The sequence below is a fragment of the Balaenoptera physalus genome, assembly GCF_965194825.1.
Source record: "Balaenoptera physalus genome assembly, chromosome: 2".
Taxonomy (NCBI): domain Eukaryota; kingdom Metazoa; phylum Chordata; class Mammalia; order Artiodactyla; family Balaenopteridae; genus Balaenoptera; species Balaenoptera physalus.
This window is the reverse complement of record NC_138883.1, coordinates 109,576,917-109,599,084: the sequence shown is the minus strand read 5'-3', so window position 1 is coordinate 109,599,084 and position 22,168 is coordinate 109,576,917. Positions and strand designations below refer to the sequence as shown.

The window sequence follows — 22,168 nt, the reverse complement described above, 5'->3', positions numbered from 1 at the left end:
AGCCTGATGGATAAGCTCTCAGTGGCATTGGAGGGGGCTAGAATCCTCTTCACCTATGTTCTCTTTTTTAATTTCTCGCCAGTATTTTTTTTCCTTTTGCTTTTTTGTTTTCCCAAATGAAGTGCTGGGCATGTTCTTCCACCTCCTACAGCTTTAGAACTGTTTACTTACTTTTGAGCTGTGGCTGTCTTTACATCCTCTGAGTCTTTGGCCCATTTTCACATTGTTCTGTGTGGAGCTTACTTGTATTTTCACCCTAGACAAGTCTTTAACCTTGGACTCTACCTAATACTCAGGAGTTCAGCACCTCTACCCCACATGGTATTAGTAGAAAGTCTGGGCCTAGGGACTTCCCTGGCGGTCCAGTGGTTAGGAATCCATTCTTCCACTGCAGGGGGCACAGGTTCGATCCCTGGTCGGGGATCTGATCCCACATGCCATGCATTGCAGCCAAAAAAAAAAAAAGTCTGGGCCTAGAGATGATTCAACTGAAATATGAAGGGTTTTGAAGATGTCTTCCACTGAGCACATAATCCTTAGAGGTATCATAAAGTCTGTGACTGAAAAGTGGTCATTACAGTGATATTTACAACAGAGATCCACATGAATGCTGACAATGGCCAAGTTAATGTAGGCAGTTTAGGATTTAGATGTTAAATTCAAACCCAAGGAATCTATAAGGCAGGGATAAGGAACCAAGAAAAACAGTTCTCATCTGCAAAGCTAGCGAGTGGACAGCAAACATGCCTGAGACTTTGCTGCCATCTGCTGGTGGCTCCTCTTTAACACAGCCAGAGTTAGAAAGGCTGAATTGGAAACCCAGGCACTCAGCTAAGATTTCTCTTTCAAAAAGAAAAAACTTCTGCTAGGTTAAGACCACCGTCAGGAAAGAAATATGGTACCCAAAATCTGCAATTAAAAAAGCAACTTAGAAGGGGAAATATTTTGGGAGTGGGAGGGTGGAGTAGGATAGGGGAGATATGTGAAAGGCAAACTAAGTCTAAATTTAAGAACAGGGACATTAAAAACTTTATTCAATAAATACAACAAATAATTTAAAAATATACTTCAAGTCCAAAGCCAATTAAGAGAAGGAAGTAGAGAGAAAGGGGAAAAAAAGAGGGGAGGAGGAAGTCAGAGGAAAAGGAGAAAGTTCAAGAGGTGGAACAATGGTTTGGTTGGGCTGTGTTTCCGAATGTACCACCCTTTGAAATTCTGATCAAATGCTCTTGACCCATAAGCCCTTAGCCCTTGTTCTGATGGGGTAGCCACAGGAATTCACCGGCAGGAATGATTCTCTGGGCTCTGGATCAGAGCAACTTTGGAGGCTGGCATCTGGGGGAGTGTTAGAGGCTAGTTTCCCACTCATTCCTAAAAACCATCTGATCTAATGCCCAGGCAGGTTTAAGAAGTAGTGCAAACTCTTAGGCAGAGAGCTCCCAGCTGCATAGTTTCACAGGTGAGTGTCCAAAGCCAGGGCCTCTGGGAGACAGGTCCCAGAGTACCCAGGGGTCCAAAGCCACTTTGGTGAATGGGATCTATGGGAGAAGACAGGAGAGGCCAGGGCACAGGATAAAGCTCCTGCGTAAGCCCGCGGCCAAGCTGGCAAATACTGCTGGGCAGGAAAGGGCTGCAGGGCAGGTAGTCTGGACACTGATTCAACAGCTTGCCATCAGCCAGGGAAGGTGGAGCTGAGGATACATGTGGAGCAGGACCAGGAAGATGAGGAAAGCTGAGGGAGAAAAGTGAGGAGAGAGGAGGCAGCTCAGCAGCAAACTCCAGGAGAAATAACCAGCAGCCCTCACAGATTTGTGATTGTCTCTTAAAAAGATTTATTTTCTCTTCTTGCCTGAATGTACAAAGGCAAAAAGAGTACAGTTTGTATATATATATATTTATATATATATATAAAAAAACAAGGAACTTGGTAATGTACACTTTACAGAAGGGAAGAATCAGGAAGACTGAAATTAAATCCAACAGAGCAATGCCAGTGGGACAAAAGCTATGAACAGCAACACTGCCCCTCCAGCCCGGGCCTCCAGCTCGCCCCAACCTGCTCCCAATGGGGGCTGAGCACCAAGGCAAGCGGGTGGGCTGGGGCAGGAGGGGCTGGGGACGGGGCCTGGGAAGGGCTTGATCCCAGGAGGGGCCCACGGCAGAGGATCATCAGAAAGCTTCCTGGGATGCCCTAATAATAAAAACAAATAACAAAGGCCCAGAATTACGGGGCCAACTAGCTGCCCAGTTGAATCTTGGGGGCATCAGAGTAGACACTGAGATGGTGGTAGGGTACATGGGATAATAAGTGGCGTGGGTGACCTCAAAGCCCGTATACAGTAACACTCTAGCTCTTCTGTAGTCTTACCCTCCCACTCCCGAGACCAAGCCCTTCCACCCCCACCTTGAAGCCTGGAGAGAAGAGGTTCAAGAAGCATCATTTCATTTCATGGGGTGCCCTCTTAACCCTTCTGAATGTGGTCCTTTGACCTTGAGATGTGTGCAGAGGGTGAGGTAAGAGAAGGAAATACACATGTATACATACATGTACAGGCAGGGAAAGGGGATGAAGGGAACTGGCACAGCTTAAATGAGGAAGAAGCAGATGTGAATCCTAAAGAGCAGCTCTCCAAGCCTTGGCTGTCCTACCTGGGGACAAGGCTTCTTCCCTCCAGCTTCTCTGTGGGGGCCTGGAGGAGCAATGTCTGTCAAAAGAACTGGGCAGGGGTAGCTCAGAGAGAGCCTTGGTCTGGTGGTCTCGGCCCTTAGCAGCAAACACTTCCAGCCTTTGCTGGGGTAAGGTGGGTGGGAATCCTTGAGTGTCTCATCCCTATGACCAGGTCATGGGTGCCACAGGTTCCCCCTCTGTGTTCTTTCTCCCCATGGAGAGAGGTTAGGGGTGGACAGCAAACCCTTCACTCAGTACTCGTTAAGGATCTCTATTTCATCCATCACTGCTGCTGTTCTGTGTTACTTCAGGGAGGGAAGACTGGACCTGGCAAGGATCGGGGACCAGGAGGATCAGGTAAAGGCAGTGCCATTCTGCCACTGTTCCTTTTACCTGCTCTTCTGGGCAGCTCAGCTCCTGCCTTTCAAGGGAGGCTTGGATATAAGGATTAAAGAGCCAAATGTTTTTTAAGGAAAAAAAAGAAAAAACTGTTCCCTTCTGCAGAACCCAAGGATGCCCTGCTAATACAGAAGCTCTTCTTCTCTGTTACAGAACAAAGTGGAAAGGGGCCATGCCTGCCCAACAGGAAAGAAAATGACTCCAAATGGTTTCTTCACAATATGTACAGAGCACGCTGTGAAAGCCAGCGCCAGATACAAAACACACAACAATATTTAAAAACAAACAGGAACAGAGATGGGGCCTTGGCTCCACCGGACAGAGTCTGGGAGGGCAAAATCAGGCTGAAATTCAGGTGGGATGAAGGTGTCCACACCAACGACTTCCATGGGTAAAAGGGAAGTCACTGCTCAGAGCACTGCCCGCTGGGGCATCAGGAGGCAGAAGGACTGAATGGGGAAGGGAGGCTGCCTGGGGCCTGTTAAGAGGTCTAAATCAGTGGGGTTTTGGGGAGGGCTGAGAACCCTCCCCAACTTGAACAAAAACAAGGACATGGAAACCTAGAAGAAAGGTCTGTAGGTCAGAGGGGCTCCTCTTGGGCAAGAGACCCTAAGCCTCTCTAGAACAGGGCTCTGGGGATCTTGGAAAGCAGCCTCCACTGGGCATTGTGCTTACCGTCTTCCACCTCCATGCCCCAAACTGTCAGAGCCAAGTCCCTGCTCTTAAATGGTCATTTTTGGCACTCTGGTCACAAACACCCGTCTCTAACCTAGGTTGGTGTCTGTCAGTCTTCATCTCTCTCTCAATCCACAAGGTCAACGAAAGACAGGAGAGGAGGAAGACAAAGGGATGATACCTCAAAAACTAAGAGCTAAAGCTCCCCACACCTTGGGGAAGAAGTGACTCCAATAAAGCTACCAAATCACAGTCACTTTCCCAGTGACATAGCATAAAGCCTGGACTGGGACTGCATTTCTAAGGAGAGCAGAGAAATGTCTCTGCCTCAAAGCACAGCTCCACTGACTACGCTCTGTGGCTCCGAGGAGTAATGGCTTGCATGTGTTATCCCAGGGTCTAAGGAACAGATAATCTCCCATGGTCAGTAGCCCCTAAAACAAAAAAGTGTGTTACAAAAAAACACGGCTTACGTTGGCACACATGGGGTTACAGGTTGAGCTACATAAAGTCATGTAGTTGTGTAGAGAGAAGTTGGGCCGTATAGACTTACGGCCCTAGATGAGGAGGATTCTCAGATGGCTGCCTGGACAGGACATCTCTTAGAAGGGCTGGGTGCTCCCAGGGCCTGCCTCCTGGCTTGCGCTCAGGTGACCTGGCAGACTCCAAAGCTCCCCATGCTGGGGGATACTGTTTTACCTGCCTGAGCCTTAAGAGCCAAGCAGTGGAAAAGAGGAGGAGAGATCAGTGTGGGGATCCCCCTGGGAGAGGCACCAAGGGGTCGGGAGGGAGGTGAGAAAAGGGCAAGGAGTGGGGGCTAAGCAGCAGCAGGGCTTAGTGGGCTTGCAGCTTCTAGTTCACAGACTCCAATTCGTGCTCCAGCTCCAGCTCTCGCCCGGAATCCGCGGGGAGCTCTGTGCTGGTGCTGGGACCCCTGGCCCTCTGCCTGACAGGCAGCCCAAGGCCATGGTGGGGCAAATGCCTTGGTCTCCCTTTCCAGGCTGGGCTCTGAGCGTTTACATGTGCCCATGTGAGAGGGGAGAAGTCTTCATGTTTGAAGACCTTGTTTTCACAACTGCAGGGAAAACAGCCCCCAATTTCTTTCCTGAGATTCTAATCCCTCCACGTGCTGCCAGTTCCCAGGGCCCAAACCACTGAGGAGATGCAGGGTCTGGTGATGGTGGTAATGATGGTGAGAGGGGTATGGCTGCTGTGCTGTCTTCAGACCTTACCCAGTGCTCGGGGGTCCCTCCCTGGGGGGCTTGGTACTGCTCCGGCAGCTGACCAGGGGCTTGGGGAACAGACCAGTGACTTCTCTGGGCTGAGGCCATGTTCCCCTGGTTGCTCCCCGTGCCTTCACCTCCACAGAGGCCACAACAGTCACTACTGTGGCCAAGAGAATAAATATGTTTGCTAAGTACCGGCTCTCCAGCTCCTGAGGAAGAGGGAGGGTCAGGGAGTCCGGGGATCTGGTGGAGGCAAGATAACCAAGGGTCTGCCTTCAGTCATGGTGGGAACGGCAAACAGGATGATCAATACCATTTAACTGATGTCTAAATGGCACCTCCAGCACCTCCTTGGGTGAGCCAGTCCGGGCCCGTGAAGCTGACTTTATCCGGGCACTTGGTGTTCTGCAAGGGAAACATGGACAGATAACCAGGCATTCAGCCGGCTGGTAAAAACAACCCCAGGGTGGTGCTCCAAGAAAATGAACTTCAGAGGAGGCCAGTCCTGGTCGCTAGGGGAGACGTGTTCCACAGCTCCTCTCCGCGGAGGCAGATGGCTTCATGGGAGACTTACACAAGAAGCTTGCCCAGGGTTCCACCATTTCCAGACCACAGCCCACAGAGCTATCCTTCACTGTGGCTCTGCAGGGATTCTGTGATCCAGGTATCACCTATCCCTGCTCTCTAGGTGTTGCCCCAAATTAAAAAGTTACTTACCATTCTCACCTCCGGGGGGGTGGGTAGAGTGAAGGAGTCGAGCCTTGCTGGCTGGCAACAATGGCTGTAGAAGAAAGCCCTGAGTGAGGAGGAGGATGTGTTAGTGTGGCACTCCCAGACCCTCCCCTTAAGCACTCTCCCTTTTTGCCAGCTGAGTGGGTATTGGGAAGAGTTTCTCCTTAAATTCCTAGCTCCACTGAGTTTTGGGGTGCTGACAGAAGAAAATCTGATACTTGGATAGATATAGCGGCTTGGGATAGATAGTCAGGCTCTATTTTTCAGTTGCTTGTTACTCTTTGGCTGTGGGAACACCTGCTCCTTATTCTTCTGAATATCAAAGCCAATTTTCTGGAGGAGTCTGAGAATCCCCAAGCTCCAAGGGATGAAACAAATGTCATGATTTTATTGATTGTCTGCAGGACGCTAGGATTATGGACAGATGAGACGCACAAGGGAGAAAAAGGGGGGGTGGCGGTTCTTGCCAGGGGCCCCCTGCTGTGGGCAGTGCTACTGGGATGGAGTAAAAAGGATAGGAAGTGGGGAAGTGAGGCTTACCTGCTGCATAGGGTAAGTTGTACTGTGCTGGGAGCAATGAGTACCCCAAGTGGTGGTGGTGGTGGTGTGTAGACATCAGGCGCTGAGAAGGGGAGGTTCGGGGCCGGTCAACACTCCTTTCACCCCCGCCTGCTCCCCCGACGCTGCTACAGCTGCCACCACCACCAACCACCCCACAGCCTCCCCGATCTCTCTCCTGAGAAGTTTTATCACTTATCTGGAAAGGAAAACAGACACAAAAGCTCTACTGTGAGACACATACATGAAAGCAAGATGCCCAGAGCCCACATTATGACTCCTTAAAGATGCAGGACACCTAAGAATCAAGGAGGTGCCTGGTAGAGCTAATGTCAAGTCAGCCAAACCACACTGTGGTTAGGACTTGAACTAGTCCGTCTTCTCCCAGACCCTGGATCTGGCCTTATTGGTCTCTGACAACAGTCAGTGTCACTGCACTTCCCTCACCGTGGGAGACTTGCTCTTGTAATGACTGGCATGCTGCTGCAAGAGGTCCAGGGCTTTGGACTCTGAGCTGGATTTACAACTGACACTGGGGCTGGCTCGTGCCTTGTCAGCATCTTCACCCCCTGAGACCTTGCTGCCATACGGGGAGAAAGAGTAGCTGGAAGGCAGGTAGGAACCTGGGGAAGAGAAATAAAGCAGTCAAAGAAATGGGAGAGGGAGAAGAAACTCTGCTTCAGTGAGCCTGGTGAGGCTCAGGCTGAGATATTTTCTACCACAGTGTCTTTGGGCTGAGACTCTTAGTGTGTACTTCCTTTACTGAGCTCTAGAGGCAAACAGCTAAGGGATATTAGAAACATGGCCCTCAGTTTCTGGCGAACCAACTTCCTTAGAGCCCCAATCTCAGATTCATCTTGGAGAAGTGATACAGTCGTAGGATTTGAAAGATCATTGGATTTGGAGATGTCCTTGGGCTCAAATCCTTCCTCTACTTACCAGTTAGGTAACCCTGAACAAAATTAACAAATTAATTAGCTCCAATTAACCTTTTGAGCTTCAGTTTCTTGACCATCACAATGAAGATACCAATACTTCATAGGTTGACAGAGAAGATTAAATAAGATAATGTACATAAATCACCTAGTCCAGTGCCTAGCACAGAGCAGGTACTCATCAAATGGAACAACTGTTTTTATATAGAACGATTGGGGTAACAGGAGAAAGGAATACTACAGGATGAGACAATTTCCTATCTCAGTTTGAAAAGCTTATGTGTCCTATTTAGTATTTGCCTTATAAAGTCAATCTCAAGACTATTTCAGCTGCTCTCTTATAGGGAGGTGGGAGCTCTGAGAAGTGAAAGAAGGAGTCTTCCACCCCAGAAGCATCCCACATGGCTCTTCAGGCAACAGAGATCAGTGAGTAAAGTGAGCCTTTTCTTCTAACAAGTTAAAAAACACTTAAACTCCTACCTTGTGCCCCCCTCCCCAAGAACTCATGGATGGCAGTATAAAGAGTTTATCTTTCCCAGACTGAATCTTTCTAGCTGGACTTACCCCCAATCTGACTTCAAACTGCTCTTCCCCTCACAGACTGCCTCCTGACCTTACAGCTAAACACGATCTTGCAAATGAATACCTGCACTCTCCTGGGTTGAATTTTATTTGTTCCACGTTTCTCTCCTGCTGCAATTAAGTTGTAAGCTCCTTGAGGGGATTGAGATAGTCTTCCCTATTTCTTTTGTATTCCCCACAGTGCCTAGCACATTGCAAAATGTAGACAGTGTGTGTTTTTGTTTGTTTGTTTTTCTGGCCACGCCCCGAGGCATGTGGGATCTTAGTTCCCTGACCAAGGATTGAACCTGTACCCGCTGGGACCGCCAGGGAAGTCCCTAGAGTATGTGTTTAGAAAATCCCAGCTGAGGGAAGACGGCTCTGGTAGAGAGGGGGTTTCGCCTTTAGTTATTCATAAAAATTGACTGTAGAGTCAACCCTCTAGCTGGTGCAAGGGAGGGAGGAGTGGTCCCACAGACTGTAAGTAGGGGTCATTCAAGGAGCTCAGGATTAGAGTGACCACTTCACAGAAGGCCACATTCAAATCAGAGCTGTCATCCACCTGAGCCTCAGTAAGCCTTAGAGCTGAGCAAGAAAACTCTGGATTCGAAATCTGTGCCTCATTTATCTTCCCACTGAATGGAACAGCAGCTAGAATTCGGTGCCGTACCTGGGTAGTTCTGCATCATCACGGCAGGCATGCCCCGGTAGCTGGGGTGGTTGGGGTCATAGGACTGGCTGTAGGAGTAGCCGTGCATGTAGGGGATGTAGGACTGGTGCTGGGTGAGGGGAGAGGACACAGGCACGTGGACACTTGGTCGGGGCTCCTTGCTCCCGAGGCGGGATTCCTCAGACGTGGGCAGCTTGCAGTCACTACTTGTGCTTTCCTTCCCATCCTCCTTGGGAACAGAGTCCTTACTCCGACTCCTTTCCTCCTTCAGTTTGCGGTCCCGCTCCTCCTTCCACCGCTCATCCTCTGACTTGATGTCTGAGTACTTGGCAGGATAAACATATGTCCACATCCGGGGCTCTGCTTCCTACAACAATCACAGAATGAGCTCTGAGTGTTTTATAGATAAGAGAGAGAGATTTCAAGCCCAATGTCCCCGTAGAAACACCAGAGCAGATAATACTAGACACCTGGGGCACAGCAGGATCTTGGCCTCTACTGACCTTTGTTTAAAATCACCTCTGGTCCCTCCTGCTTAAATGCCTGTCTCCTCCCCCCATAAAAGGAAATAAGATGTGGTGAAAGAAAGGGAAAATCCACCAGTGGGTCTTCTCTAGGAGAGAACAAGCATTCTGGGGAAAGGACTCCTTGACTAGAAGAAGCCGTCCCCTTTCCAAGGATATTTAGGTGGTTTCCCTTCTTCAGAGCAAACTCAGGGGCAGAGAGCTATGGGTGCTGCCCCGCTCCGAGGAGGGTGGTCTAACTGTGGCACAAAGAGGGAAAGGGAGACTTTCTAAGTCTGAGGAACAGAGCAAAATGTAAGACCAAGTTCTTAGTTCTAACTCTGCCTAGAAAATCTTTTTGAGAGTAACTCGGTCTGAGTTGCATACTTCTGGCCTACTTTAAAGAGACCACCATTAACTCATTCCATAGGAACCACGCTGCGGAAGAAACAATGGACTAGGAATCACTAGATACCTGGGTTCCAGTTCTGGCTCTGCCAGTTAAGTCTCAAGTAATTCCAGACAAATCAAGCTAACTTACCTGGGCCTCTCTTGTCAAATGGGAAAAACACCTTTTACTGGTGTAAGAAGTGCTTTTAAAAAAAAATGTTAGAGCTTCCCTGGTGGCGCAGTGGTTAAGAATCCGCCTGCCAACACAGAGGACACAGGTTCGAGCCCTGGTCCTGGAAGATCCCACATGCCATGGAGCAACTAAGCCCGTGCGCCACAACTACTGAGCCTGCGCTCTAGAGCCCACGAGTCACAACTACTGAGCCTGCGTGCCACAACTACTGAAGCCCGCGCACCTAGAGCCCGTGCTCTGCAACAAGAGAAGCCACCGCAATGAGAAGCCCGCGCACTGCAACGAAGAGTAGACCCCGCTCGATGCAACTAGAGAAAGCCCGTGTGCAGCAACGAAGACCCAACGCAGCCAAAGATAAATAAGAAACAAACAAACAAAAAAAGTTAAAATGATTTACGAAAGTAAAAAATCCGTAAAATTATAGATTTCTTCTGCTAATCTGTATTCTGTTGATTCCCTACAAAAGGACAGCCCTGATTTGTGAGAAAGACAGAAAAACTATCAAACGGTATTTCTATTTCCTTCCAGAACAGTTAGTTACCTGTCGGTACCAGAGTATTGGATCCACCTCTGCCTGTCGGCCACACTCGGCACCTGTCTTCGCCTCAGAGGCCTCCTTGCCTAGGTGGCTGGCCTCACTCAGCTTTACTTTAAGTCCTTCCGGGGCCTGGCTGGGAAGCTTGGAAGAGTCATCCAACTTGGGAATAATGACTGATTTGGCAGGGTCAGCCCCTTGCTCCTTGGCCTTCCCGGGTCCTGACTTCACCAGGTCTGTCAGGCTGGGGGCCTTGGTGAGACTTGGTGGAACTGACGGCTTTTGTTTCCATTCTTCCTTGAGTGCTGCCTCCCGCTCCTTCAGGCCCACCTCTGCCTTCTTATCCAGTCCCCGCTGCTGCTGCTCCAAGCTCTGCCGTTTCTGCTGTTCTTCATACTGCTGACGGTAAGCGGTGTTAGTGCTCAGGAGGTGGGTGTGGTAGCTCTGGTCGCTGTAGCCATAGGGGGGCACATAGGCATACTGGTTGTAGTACAGCGACTGCATGTACATGTTGGGACGCTGCTGGATGACGGAGGGCTGCTGACTGGAACTGCTCAGCTCTGGTTTCTTTTCCTCGCAGGCATCGTTCTTCACTTTTCCCTCTATGCTCTCAGGCTCCTCATCCTTTTTTGTCTTCAGGGCCTGGCTCTCCACTCCTGCCTGGCTGCTGGGGTTCAGAGCCCCTGGGCTGGATTGTGTGTAACTCGGAGAGTAGTAACTCTCAAAGCCTTGGTAATATGGTGAGTCTTTGCTCTGTGGCTGAGGGGGGAAAAGGGTTTTCTTGGCCCCGTCCTTAACCAACTGTTCAGGGTCCTTTGATTTGACGCTTTCCACTTTGCCCTCCCCATCCTCCCCAGCATCAGAGATGTCGGAGTATGCAGGGCTGTTGGTTTTGACTGAGCTGGCTTCAGCCCCATTCTGGGTCACTACATGTAAGGGGGTCACGGGCTGGGTAGGGGTAGTGCTATCTAGGCGGCTACAGCCTCCAATTGAAGGGCTGGGAGCATTGTCCGTGAAGCTGTAGATCTTGTCAGCTTCCGCCTTGATGCTAGCCAGTCGGCTCTGGTGGGGGTCTGAGGAGCCATTTAGGAGCACCTCCATCTTCATCCCCTCTCCTGATGATTCCCTGAATGGGCTTTTGCCTTCTTCTGCTCGACATACCTTCCCAGGGGTCAGAGGACTTTCAAGTTCCTTTGAAGATTCCTTCTTTTTTTTGTCTTTCTTTTTCTTGTCCTTGGCTGGAGTCAAGGCAGGGTTGACTGTGAAAGGTTCTCCCATCACAGTGGGCTTGGGCTGAATGGGCTTCAGTTGGGGGCTGTTGGGCATGGCCTGGACCACTGTGGTGGTCAAGCCTGAGGAGGAACCTGGGCTTGCTGCTGTGAAGGTGGCCGTCTGGAAGGTGTAAATTTGCTGTGGGGGGATGGCAGGGGCAATGGGCCGGGCTGACTTTAAACTTTTGGAAGGAATCTTTTCAGGTTTCAAACTAGAGGGCTTTTTACATTTTTCTTTTTCCATACACTTCCTTTCCAAAGAATCAAAGGCATCATTGCTTGTTTCATCCATTACTGAGGGTCCATCATCAGAGCCATCATTGGATAAGGCCCCGAGATCTGTGTCCCCTTCCCCACTCAACTTTTTCTTACAGAGGCCTTTTGTGCTGAATTTGCTTGAAGGAGAAGGGCTATGGGGCTCTATGAGCCGAACTTTGGGGGTAGCGGAGCGGGCAGGGGACAAGGAACCTTTTTGTGAGACAGATGCACCATTGCAGCTCCCGAGGTCTGCATGTAGGGTGGGCTCCTCTCCGTACTCACTGTCTCCATCTGCTTCTGGCTTGCTGTCGTCATCTGTATGGGCATGAGCTTGGTGGTACTTAAGTCCATTGATGTGCTTGTACTTTTTGTTGCAGTTTGGGTGGGGACAGTCAATCAGGACTGGGGAAGGACAATTTCTGTCTAGAACAGTGGGTTCCACTTTGGTCCCAGGGAGGGGGCCAGTGGCTGAGCCCATGGAATTAGAACGGACACGCTTGCTCCCTTTGGAGTCCTCTGAGCTAGAATTCAGCTCCATGTCTGAAAGGGGTTTGTTTTTCCGCTTATTAGCTGAGGAGGGGCTGGCCTTGACATCCTCAGAGGTGCTGCTGGCAGCTGGGCGATGTTCTGAAGAATTCTGGCTGCCCCGACGGCCTTTGCTGTTGGCTCCTGCTCGGGTTTTGCTGCTACTGCTGGTCCCTTTGCTGTCAGAGGCTGTGGCTGTCTCATTGACAGGTGTGTTACTGTTGGGACGCATGCGTTTGCCTCTACCCCGACCATTGCGCATTTCCAAGTCACTGGTGGGAGAGTCACAGAACCTTGGCAAATGACAAACACAACAGGATATTATTAAGAAAAGAAGCTATCTTCAAACCAGTTTAGCTGCAGCCTCCAGAAGAACTGTCCATATGGTAACTATCATTTTCAGTGAATATGATTTGTTAAAGGAACTTCTGAAAGCATGGTAACTGCATTAACTGGTGAGCTCCGAGAATGTTATCTGCATACTAACTATAAATTATTCCCCAAGATTTGGGTTCCCCCAACCCTGACAAACTGGAAATTAATATTAGGAACAAGCGGTAAAGTGCTATTCACTGAAATATCAGTCTTAACGGCCAACTGCAACTTGAAAAGGTCCTTGTGAAACCCAGACTGTCTAGTGTAGTTTATGAAACTGAAAATGTTCTCGAGTTTAAACTTCGGAGAGATAGCTACTATCAAAAACCATCATCAATGAATGCTTGTTCACCTGTAGTCAGATTCTGGCCTTGGTCTCAAGGTGACTGTAGGTAGAAGCCAGAATTCAGTCATTCCAGATAAAGGCTTAAATAGGATCTTCTCACCATTCCTACCCATTGATTTATTCTTCTTGAATGCCAGATGAATATAATGCCTTCCCTTGTTTCTATAACATAACTGTCCTTTAAAAGCTGGGTGTCTTTTAAAAGCTGTCCAACTCTAACAAGATAAAGGTGTAAGGGATCACTGATGAGGGTGGTTCAGATTAACATAAACTAAAAAGCTGTAGAGTGCTTACCTGGGGGGTGCCCAATCATGTCGTGTGCAGTCAAGAAGTGTACCTACGTAAGTCTTGTTCCTCCATGTTACATTCACCACCAACATCCCTGGAAGACAAGAAGACTCAGATATAGACAAGAGAAACGCTGTTGGCCACTGAGAAGAGTATTTTCCATCTGAGTAGCACTCTGGCTCCTGCAGGAGGGTTTAGGGGGTGCTCTAGGTCCCAGTGGGCCTAACAGCATTAGGCTGGAATAGTTCCACAGGAACTGCCTACAACACTACCAGGGCCCCTTAGGATGGGCAACGGTTGCAAAGATTCCATGGTCCAGTTAAGGCACATTTTCCTAACTTTTAAAAAATTACGCAGTATTTCAAATACACTAAAAAAATACAAAGGATAACTTAACAAAAACTCATGTACCCACCACCCAGCTCAATGGATTTATAAAATTTTGTGCTATACTTGCAATAGGTTTATTTTTTAAAGAATAAAACATCATAGTTGAAAACCATTGTTTACTATATTTTCAAACTTGCCATTGATAGGATCATGCTGGGTATATAACTTACCTTTCTCACTTAACATTACAAATTTGAGATGTATCAATGTTGACATGAAGAGCTTAACCCATTTATTTTAGTGGTGCTCAAGTATGTCATTGCATAATTTGACCACAATTTATACATATTGTTGATGGAAATTTAGATGTTTCTTGCACATTTTCGCTCTTAAATGACATCACAATGAACATTCCTGATACGTTCATTTTATTTAAAAATGGTTTTGAATAGATACCATAGTCACACTCCAAAATTTAAAAGGTAGCAAAAAAAAAATGCAAACAAACCCCAATATAAAATAAAGTGTCCCTCCTGTCACTGTTCTTCAGCTTTTCAGGCCCCATACTCAGAAACATCCATGGATATCCATGTACTCCTCCAGAGGTATTTATTTATAAGCAAATATGTTTATATATTCTTCCTCAAATGGTAGCAATGCACACCAATGTTCTGCACATTTTCCACATAACCATATATTTTGCATCATTCCATATGAGTAAACATAGAACTACTTCATTCTTTTCAATGGCTGCATATGAACGATTTCAAACCGTACCATCATTTATTTATCCAGTCCCCTGTTGATGGACATTTAGGTTGCTTCATTCTTCTGCTATTAAAAATAACGCTGAATAAATAACCTAGTACAAATGTTTTATCTTACATATCACAGAATATGTCTGTAAGATAAATTCCTATAAGTAAAACTGCTAATCACAGAGCATTTGTATTTGGATTTTTCATAAATACTGCCAATTTGCCCTCAGAGAGGATGTACTAATTTATAAACCCACCAGTAGTTCATGAGAACACCTGTTGTCCTTTCCCTTTGGCAACATAGTGTTCTCAAACTTTCTGGTTTTGCCAATCTGATAGGAGAAAAATGGTGTTTTATGTAGTTTTAATGTCATGTTTCTTATTATGAGTTTGTACAGCATTTCATTACAAGATACCATTATGAGACATTTGTATTTACCTTCTAATGAACTGTCTGTTCATATCCTTTGCTCATTTTTCTACTGAATTATAGTCTTTTTCTTATTTGTGACTGTTTATATACCACAGTAAGCCTTCTGACTGTACTACAAATCAGATATTTCCCCCGGTTTGTCATTTGCCAACGGTGGTTAATGCTATGCAGAAATTACTTACTTTTAGGTTGTTACATTTATCAATCTTTTATGGCCTCAGAATTTTTGTCATATTTCAAAAGGCTTTCCCCATTCCATCACTTTATTAACAGTTTTTTTCTTATGGTTTCTTCTAGTATTTTTATGGTTTGATTTTTTATATTTAAATCTTTGATCCACCTGAAATTTAACATGGTATAAAATGTCTGACATGGACTTTTTTTTTTTTTTTTTTGGCTGCGCCACACAGCTTGTGGGATCTTAATTCCCTGACTAGGGATTGAACCTGGCCCTAGGCAGTGAGAGCACAGAGTCCTAACCACTGGAACTCAGGGAATTCCCTGACATGGAGTTTTTAATTTTGTTTTTTGTTTTTTGCCTTAATTCTAAATTATTTTTGGTTAGTTTTACATTGAATGAAGTCAAATATATTAAGCTTTTCCTTTATTGTTTGTGCTTTTTATGTCTTATCACAAGGTCATAAACATTCTACCATGAGATATTTTAAAGGTATCTTTAACAAGCTAAGAATGGTTTTTACATTTTTTACTTGTAGAAAAAAATGAAAAGGAGAATAATATTTTGTCATGTGAAATTATATGAAATTCAAATACTGCTCAGAAATAAAGTTTTATTGGAATATAGCCACATTTATTCATTTGCCCACTGCCTATGCCCGATTTCACGCCTCAAGGCAGACAGAGTTGAGTATGTGTAATAGAGGCTATATGGCCCTCAAAGCCTAAAATATTTACTATTTGGCCCTTTACAGAAAAGGTTCACCAACCCCTGTTTTAGATCTTTTTTCTTTTCTAATGTAAGCATTTAAGGTGTAAATTTCCCTCATAGCCCACAAGTTTTGATATGTTTTCATTATCATTCAGGTCAAAACATTTAGTTTCCCTGGCTTTTTTTTTTTTTTTTTTTTGGATTCTGGGTTTATTTGGAAGAGTGCTGTCAAATTTTCAAATACCTGGGAATTTTCCAACTATCTTTTTGTTTCTGATTTCTAATATAATTCTATTGTGATTAGAAAACATACTATATATGATTTCAATTCTTTTAAATTTATTGAGAATTAATTTATGGTATAAAATATGGTCTATCTTGAAGAACATCCCATGTGCACCTGAAAAGAATATTTCAAAATGTATACTCTGCAGTTGTTGGGTAGCCCATAAATGATAGATCAAGTTGATTGATAATGTGTTTCAAATCCTCTATATCCTTATTAATTTTCTGTCTTATCAATTATACTTGCCACTTGTTCTTGATTACTGGAACTCCTATTTGGACCTTCTAGACTAATCCTCTTATCTTTCTAGCCTATTTCCCATATCTTTGTCTTCTGGTTGTATATTATAAGGGATTTCCTTCATCTTCTAGGTTACATACTGAAATTTTCATTTTTACCATTTTTAATCAAAAAAAAAAGTATCCTTGTTTCATGGGATACAATATTTTATCTCTCTGAAGATATTTCATTATATATTTTTTTCTCTCAATAGTCTTTTGCTCTCTCAGTAGTTTTTTCCCTCTAACTCCTTTTTTTCTGTTTGTTTTGTCCTACAATCTCTTGTTTTTCAGGTTTTCCTCAAAAAGTTTGGTGACCTTCGGATCTTGTTCATATTTAAATGAAAGGTAATAAAAATTGGACGGGAAGCACTATGTGTGGGCCTTTCCATTAAGCCATGAATACTGGTAGAGATTTTTCCTCCTTTCCAGGACTTGTCAGATTCCCCCAGAGAGGAACTCTTTAATTTCTTACCTGCCTGCCAGTTTCTCTATGTTATATGGATTTTCACTTAGTCCTTGGTACAGCACCCTGCCTTCCTCTATGCCCAGTGTCCCTGCTCTGGTTGAAACTCTCCGAAGAGTGAACATCAGTTTTCTGTAATGGCAGAGGGGCTGTGTAGGATGGGGATAATAATGCACAGCCTTTGCTGCTTCTCTAGACCTTCAGCCAGTCTTCTGTCTTCAGCTTCACCTCATATTCCCTGTGTTCAAAGGTACTCTGATATTTCCAATTTCTGAATATTTCTAGAAATCTGTGGTGCAAACTCCTTATTCTTGGCTCTCCTTCCTCCCAACCTCAGGTAAACAAAGAAACAAACAAACAAGCTTCTGTTTTTTCAGGTCTCTTAAATTAGCATTGTGCATCTGCTTTCTAGTGTCCCAAGTTTTACTGATTTATACCTGTCTGTCTTCTTTACCTTGTGAGTTTATATCTTAAAAACAAAATCCCTTTACTGACATTTGAATGGGTTTTAGGGGGAAGGTAGGAGGTAAACATGTACTTTCAATCTACCATATTTAACCAGAATACTGAATTTACTCTTTTTTTTAAAATAAATAAATTTATTTATTTTTGGCTGTGTTGGGTCTTCGTTGCTGCACGAGGGCTTTCTCTAGTTGCAGTGAGCGGGGCTGCTCTTTGTTGCGGGCTTCTCATTGCAGTGGCTTCTCTTGTTGTGGATCACAGGCTCTAGGTGTGCGGGCTTCAGTAGTTGTGGCTCGTGGGCTCTAGAGAGCAGGCTCAGTAGTTGTGGCGCACGGGCTTAGTTGCTCCGCGGCACGTGGGATCTTCCCGGACCAGAGATGGAACCCGTGTCCCCTGCATTGCCAAGTGGATTCTTAACCACTGTGCCACCGGGGAAGTCTCCCTGAATTTACTTTTATTTATCTGTTTGGTATACAGTACTTGGAGTGTACAACCTACCTAGTTAAGTTTCTAATTAGAATTTCTCTAATTCAGGAAAGTCATTACCTATTATATATTAATTTATTGCCTTTCTGCCATTCTTTCTTTTTTTTTTTTCTAGGACTCATGTTGATCTCTCATATAGTTTTTCTTTGTGCTTGATTCTTCCAATTTATAATCTTTTCTTTGACTACATGTAGCCTAGAATTTATCCAATGTATTGAGGTTTTTAAAAAATTTCAATGAATATAATATATAATTATATTTAAATGACTTTTTCTCATTTCCAAAATTTTAAACTGGTTAATTTTTCATATCTACATGACATTATTTAATTACTGGTTGTTTGGTTCATAGTTTTATTTTTTATTTTTTTCATAGTTTTATTTTTAATAGAGCTTATTATTCTGTTTCTCTTTAAGAATTCTAAACATACTTATTACAGTCTTTGTACCATATGTTAATTTCACCAGGTGTGCATTCAATTCCTGACAGTTAAATTTTTAAAACTAATTTAAAATTTTTGAGATAATTATAGATTCACATACAGTTGTAAGAAATAATAAAGAGATCTCACATGCCCTTTAATGGTAACATTTTGCAACAAAACTATAGTATAATATCCCAACCGAGATTCTGCCATTGATATAATGAAGATACAAAATATTTCCATCAACACAAGGGTACCTCATGTTGTCCTTTTCTAGCTACACTCATTTCCCTCCCATCCCCACCCCTCCTCAATTCCTGGCAACTAGTAATCTGTTTCTCATTTCTATAATTTTGTCATTTCAAAAAAATTATATAAATGGAATCATACAGTATATAACCTTTTGGGACTGTTTTTTTTTTTTTTCCTACCAGCATATAGTTCTCTGGAGATTTATCCAGGTTGTTGTATGTATCAATAGTTTAGTCCTTTTTATTGGTGGTTTGGTATGGAGATACCATAGTTTGTCTTACCACTCACCTGCTGAAGGACATCTGGGTTGTTTCCAGTTTTTGGCTATTATGAATAAGCTGCTATACACATTTGTGTACAGGTTTTTGTGTGAACTTAAGTTTTTTGGTTTTTTAAAAATAAGATTTGTTTATTTATTTATTGGTTTTGTTTTGGCTGTGCCGCACAGCATGGCATGTGGGATCTTAGTTCCCTGACCAGGGATCAAACCTCCACCCCCTGCAGTGGAAGCGCGAAGTCTTCACCAGTGGACCACCAAGGAAGTCCCCTGAACTTAAGTTTTCATCTCTCCAAGATAAATACCCAAGAATGCAATTACTGGGTTATACTGTAGTTGCATTTAGTTTTGGTTTTTTTTTAAACTTTTTAAAAAATATTTATTTTATTTTTGGCTGCGCTGGGTCTTTGTTGCTGCATGCGGGCTTTCTCTAGTTGTAGCGAGTGGGGGCTACTCTTCGTTGCAGTGCGCGGGCTTCTCATTTTGTGGCTTCTCTTGTTGCGGAGCACGGGCTCTAGGTGCGTGGGCTCAATAGTTGTGGCTCATGGGCTTAGTTGCTCTGCCGCATATGGGATCTTCCCAGACCACGGATCAAACCCGTGTCCCATGCACTGGCAGGCGGATTCTTAACCACTGCACCACCAGGGAAGTCCTCTCTCTCTCTTTTTAATCTTAGCCATTCTAATAGTTGTATACTAATATCTCATATTGTGATTTTTAATTTGCATTTCCCTAATGCTAATGATGTTAAACAGCTTTTTCATGTGCTTATCTGCCATCTGTATATCCTCTTTGGTGAAATATCTGTTCATATTTTAGCTCATTTTCTGACTGGATTGTTTCCTACTGTTGAGTTTTGAGAGTTCTTTATGTATTCTAGATACTAGTCCTCTGTTGGATATTTGTGTATTATATATATATATATATATATATATATATATATATATATATAATGTAAAGGTTTCTTAGTTGTATTTAGTGGGAGAAATCAGGAAAGGTATGTCTACTCCATCTTCCTCAAAATGGAAGTCCTGGTTAATTTTTAGTGGTTATCTTTCTTAGCATTAGATTTCTATTATATATAATTTTGGTTTCCAGTCTCTTTTTTGAATGAGATGTTTTTGTTACTAATTTCCCCCCTTCTCTGTTTAATAGTTTTGCAATTTCTTCCATCTAGCCCCCTAAGGACCTAGTCTGAAGAGGTCTTCTAATGGCCTGAGCCATTAGAAGGTATTTAAGATATCACAGTTCTAATCATTGAACCAGCAGGCAGCTTCTTCACAACTCCTTAGGCTTCCCTCCTCCCCCACTCAATTAACTTTTTTTCTTTTTTAAGTAACAAATTCTTTATCAAGGGCAATTTTTTTTAAAGCTCCAACAACGGGTAGGTTCTATTATAATCAAACCTAATACAGTAGATTGATTTCATTAGTTGCTCCAATTCTTCACCTTTGTCTGAATCTACACAATTTGCCATGCAACTAACTTGCCACTTGTCACTCTGGTGTGAAGCCCTATACCTATATACCCTTTAAAAAAAATCTGCTTTATAGTTATAATTTATATACAATAAAATCCATTCGTTTTAAAATATATAATTTGATGAGTGTGATTAATATTTACAGTTGTATAACTACTACCACAATCAATTTATAGAACATTTCCATTAGTCAAAAAGTACTCAGCCCTTGTGCAATCAATCTCATTTCACCATCCCCAGCCCCAGACAATGACTAATCTGGTTTATATTCCTATAGCTTTGCCTTTTCCAGAATTTCATATACAGTGAATCAGACAGCATGCAGTCTTCCACATCTGGCTTCTTTCACTTAACATAATGCTTTTGAGATTCACCATGTTGTTGCATGTATCAGTAAGTAGTTCATTTCTTTTTGTTGCTAAGTTCAATTAACTTTTTAAAAGTCTCCTTCCGTGAGACTGGTTGGGGGGTTGGGGGGTTGGCATCCTACTCCCCTGGCCTCAAGTTCTCTCTATTTATGAACTATCTCTATAGATATTTTCAGTACCAGGAACTCATCTCTCAGGCACCGTTCTCTGGTCCCATACCTGGAGGCCAGCAGGCCCCCAGTTTCAGCCTCACTCAGTGACTTGCATCTCTTCTGTTTTTGGTCCATGGATAAGATTATTTTGTTTGTGAGCCCAAACATGTTCTTTGATTTTCACTTTATGTATTTTACTTCTTGCTATGTGTTCAGAACAAAAGGGATGTGTCGAAAGTTTGAATACAGTAATTCAATGTGCCCAAAGGCACATTTTCTATGTAATGTATCTAGAGAATAAGACTCTAGAATTCGGATTTCCCTGGTGGCGCCGTGGTTAAGAATCTGCCTGCCAATGCAGGGGACACGGGTTCGAGCCCTGGCCTGGGAGGATCCCACATGCCGCGGAGCAACTAGGCCTCTGCGCCACAACTGCTGAGCCTGCGCTCTAGAGCCCGCGAGCCGCAACTGCTGAAGCCTGCGCACCTACAGCCCGTGCTCCGCAACAAGAGAAGCCACTGCAATGAGAAACCCATGCACCACAATGAAGAGTGGCCACTTCTCGCCACAACTGGAGAAAGCCCATGTGCAGCAACGAAGACCCAACACAGCTAAAAATAAAATATAAATTAAAAAAAAAAAGAACTGAGCAGAAAAGAAAAAAAAAACAACTTAAAAGACTCCAGAATTAGTCTTTTGTTTGTCTTTGGTCATAGACTAATAAAATACTATTTGATTAAGCACTCCCAGGGCCTATCTGCAATAACTCAACTATATTCTTCTTTGATGTAGAATGCTGTCTAAAGATCACTGAACTTGCAGTCAGAAAACCTTAGTCCAAATCCTTGCTCTGGGACTTCCCTGGTGGTCCAGTGGTTAAGACTCCATGCGCGAAATGCAGGGGGCCCGGGTTCTATCCCTGGTCAGGGAACTGGATCCCGCATGCCACAACTAAGAGCCTGCATGCCGCAACTAAGACCCAACGCAGCCAAAAATAAATAAATACATAAATTAAAAAAAAAAAAAAAAGCTACTCTGTAAATAAGGAAATGGAAGCCCAGAAAGGTTAAGTAATTTACTCATTACTCATTATTGATGAGTGGTCAGATCTTCAAGGCATTACACATCTCTCTCTTAATGGGTTCTGATTCTTTTTACACAGCTTCCTTAATATGTCCCTTTATCTTCAACTTAGATAAAAGATACATAAAGGACTGTAGGGAGGCATCCAGGGGGGAAAAGGACAGGATTCCTATCCCTTTCTAGGGCCCTGGCATCTTAAGGGAAATGACAAACCTCCTAAGAAAGCAATTGGGCTAAATTCTCTCTGGCTGTTAGCAAAGTGAATTCAAATGGATGTCTCCTCCCAGTGATGGGCTGCTCTGATTACTGTATAACCAATTTGAATAGGAACAGGGTACATTTATTTCTAGACAAGGTAAGACTTAGAAGTAGGCACCTCATTAACAAGGGCAGATGAGCATAGCTGTGTATAGAGAGCAGGTATACAATTAGAAGAGGAATGTTATTCCTACTCTTGAAACAGCTGGGTAGGGACACGTGTTTATAAATCTGTCTCCCTCCTCTGGTATAATCTGCAAATGTTAACAATAATGAATGAGCTGAAAAGATGACAGGTCAGAGTGCTGGAAATGGGAGAGGGGAAGAGGAAAAATTCCAATATGGAAAAACAAAATGGAGGCTTGTTTAAATGTCAAA

At 44.2% G+C, this 22,168-nt stretch overlaps 2 protein-coding genes across 9 annotated transcripts in view; one reads left to right on the top strand and one right to left on the bottom strand.

The window, feature by feature from the left end:
* The window catches only part of LOC309653158 (uncharacterized protein), a 204,906-nt gene that overhangs the window by 67,034 nt on the left and 115,704 nt on the right, over positions 1–22,168 (top strand). Inside the window, 1 exon segment of the mRNA XM_082447522.1 lies at positions 16,377–16,430. The gene's annotated coding sequence lies outside the window, so the exon portion shown is untranslated.
* The window catches only part of ZNF609 (zinc finger protein 609), a 222,180-nt gene continuing 201,023 nt past the window's right edge, over positions 1,012–22,168 (bottom strand). For 5 of the 8 annotated variants that reach the window (XM_082444908.1, XM_082444909.1, XM_082444910.1 and 2 more), the window contains 7 exons: positions 13,115–13,202; positions 10,052–12,392; positions 8,425–8,791; positions 6,706–6,881; positions 6,241–6,457; positions 5,686–5,764; positions 1,012–5,373 (listed from right to left, as the gene is read on the bottom strand). In XM_082444908.1, the coding sequence (XP_082301034.1) occupies positions 5,691–5,764; positions 6,241–6,457; positions 6,706–6,881; positions 8,425–8,791; positions 10,052–12,392; positions 13,115–13,202 (3,263 nt within the window). In that variant the 3' untranslated portion in view covers positions 1,012–5,373; positions 5,686–5,690. The remainder of the gene's footprint in view (positions 5,374–5,685; positions 5,765–6,240; positions 6,458–6,705; positions 6,882–8,424; positions 8,792–10,051; positions 12,393–13,114; positions 13,203–22,168) is intronic. The other 3 variants (XM_082444905.1, XM_082444906.1, XM_082444907.1) reach the window with 3 other exon arrangements.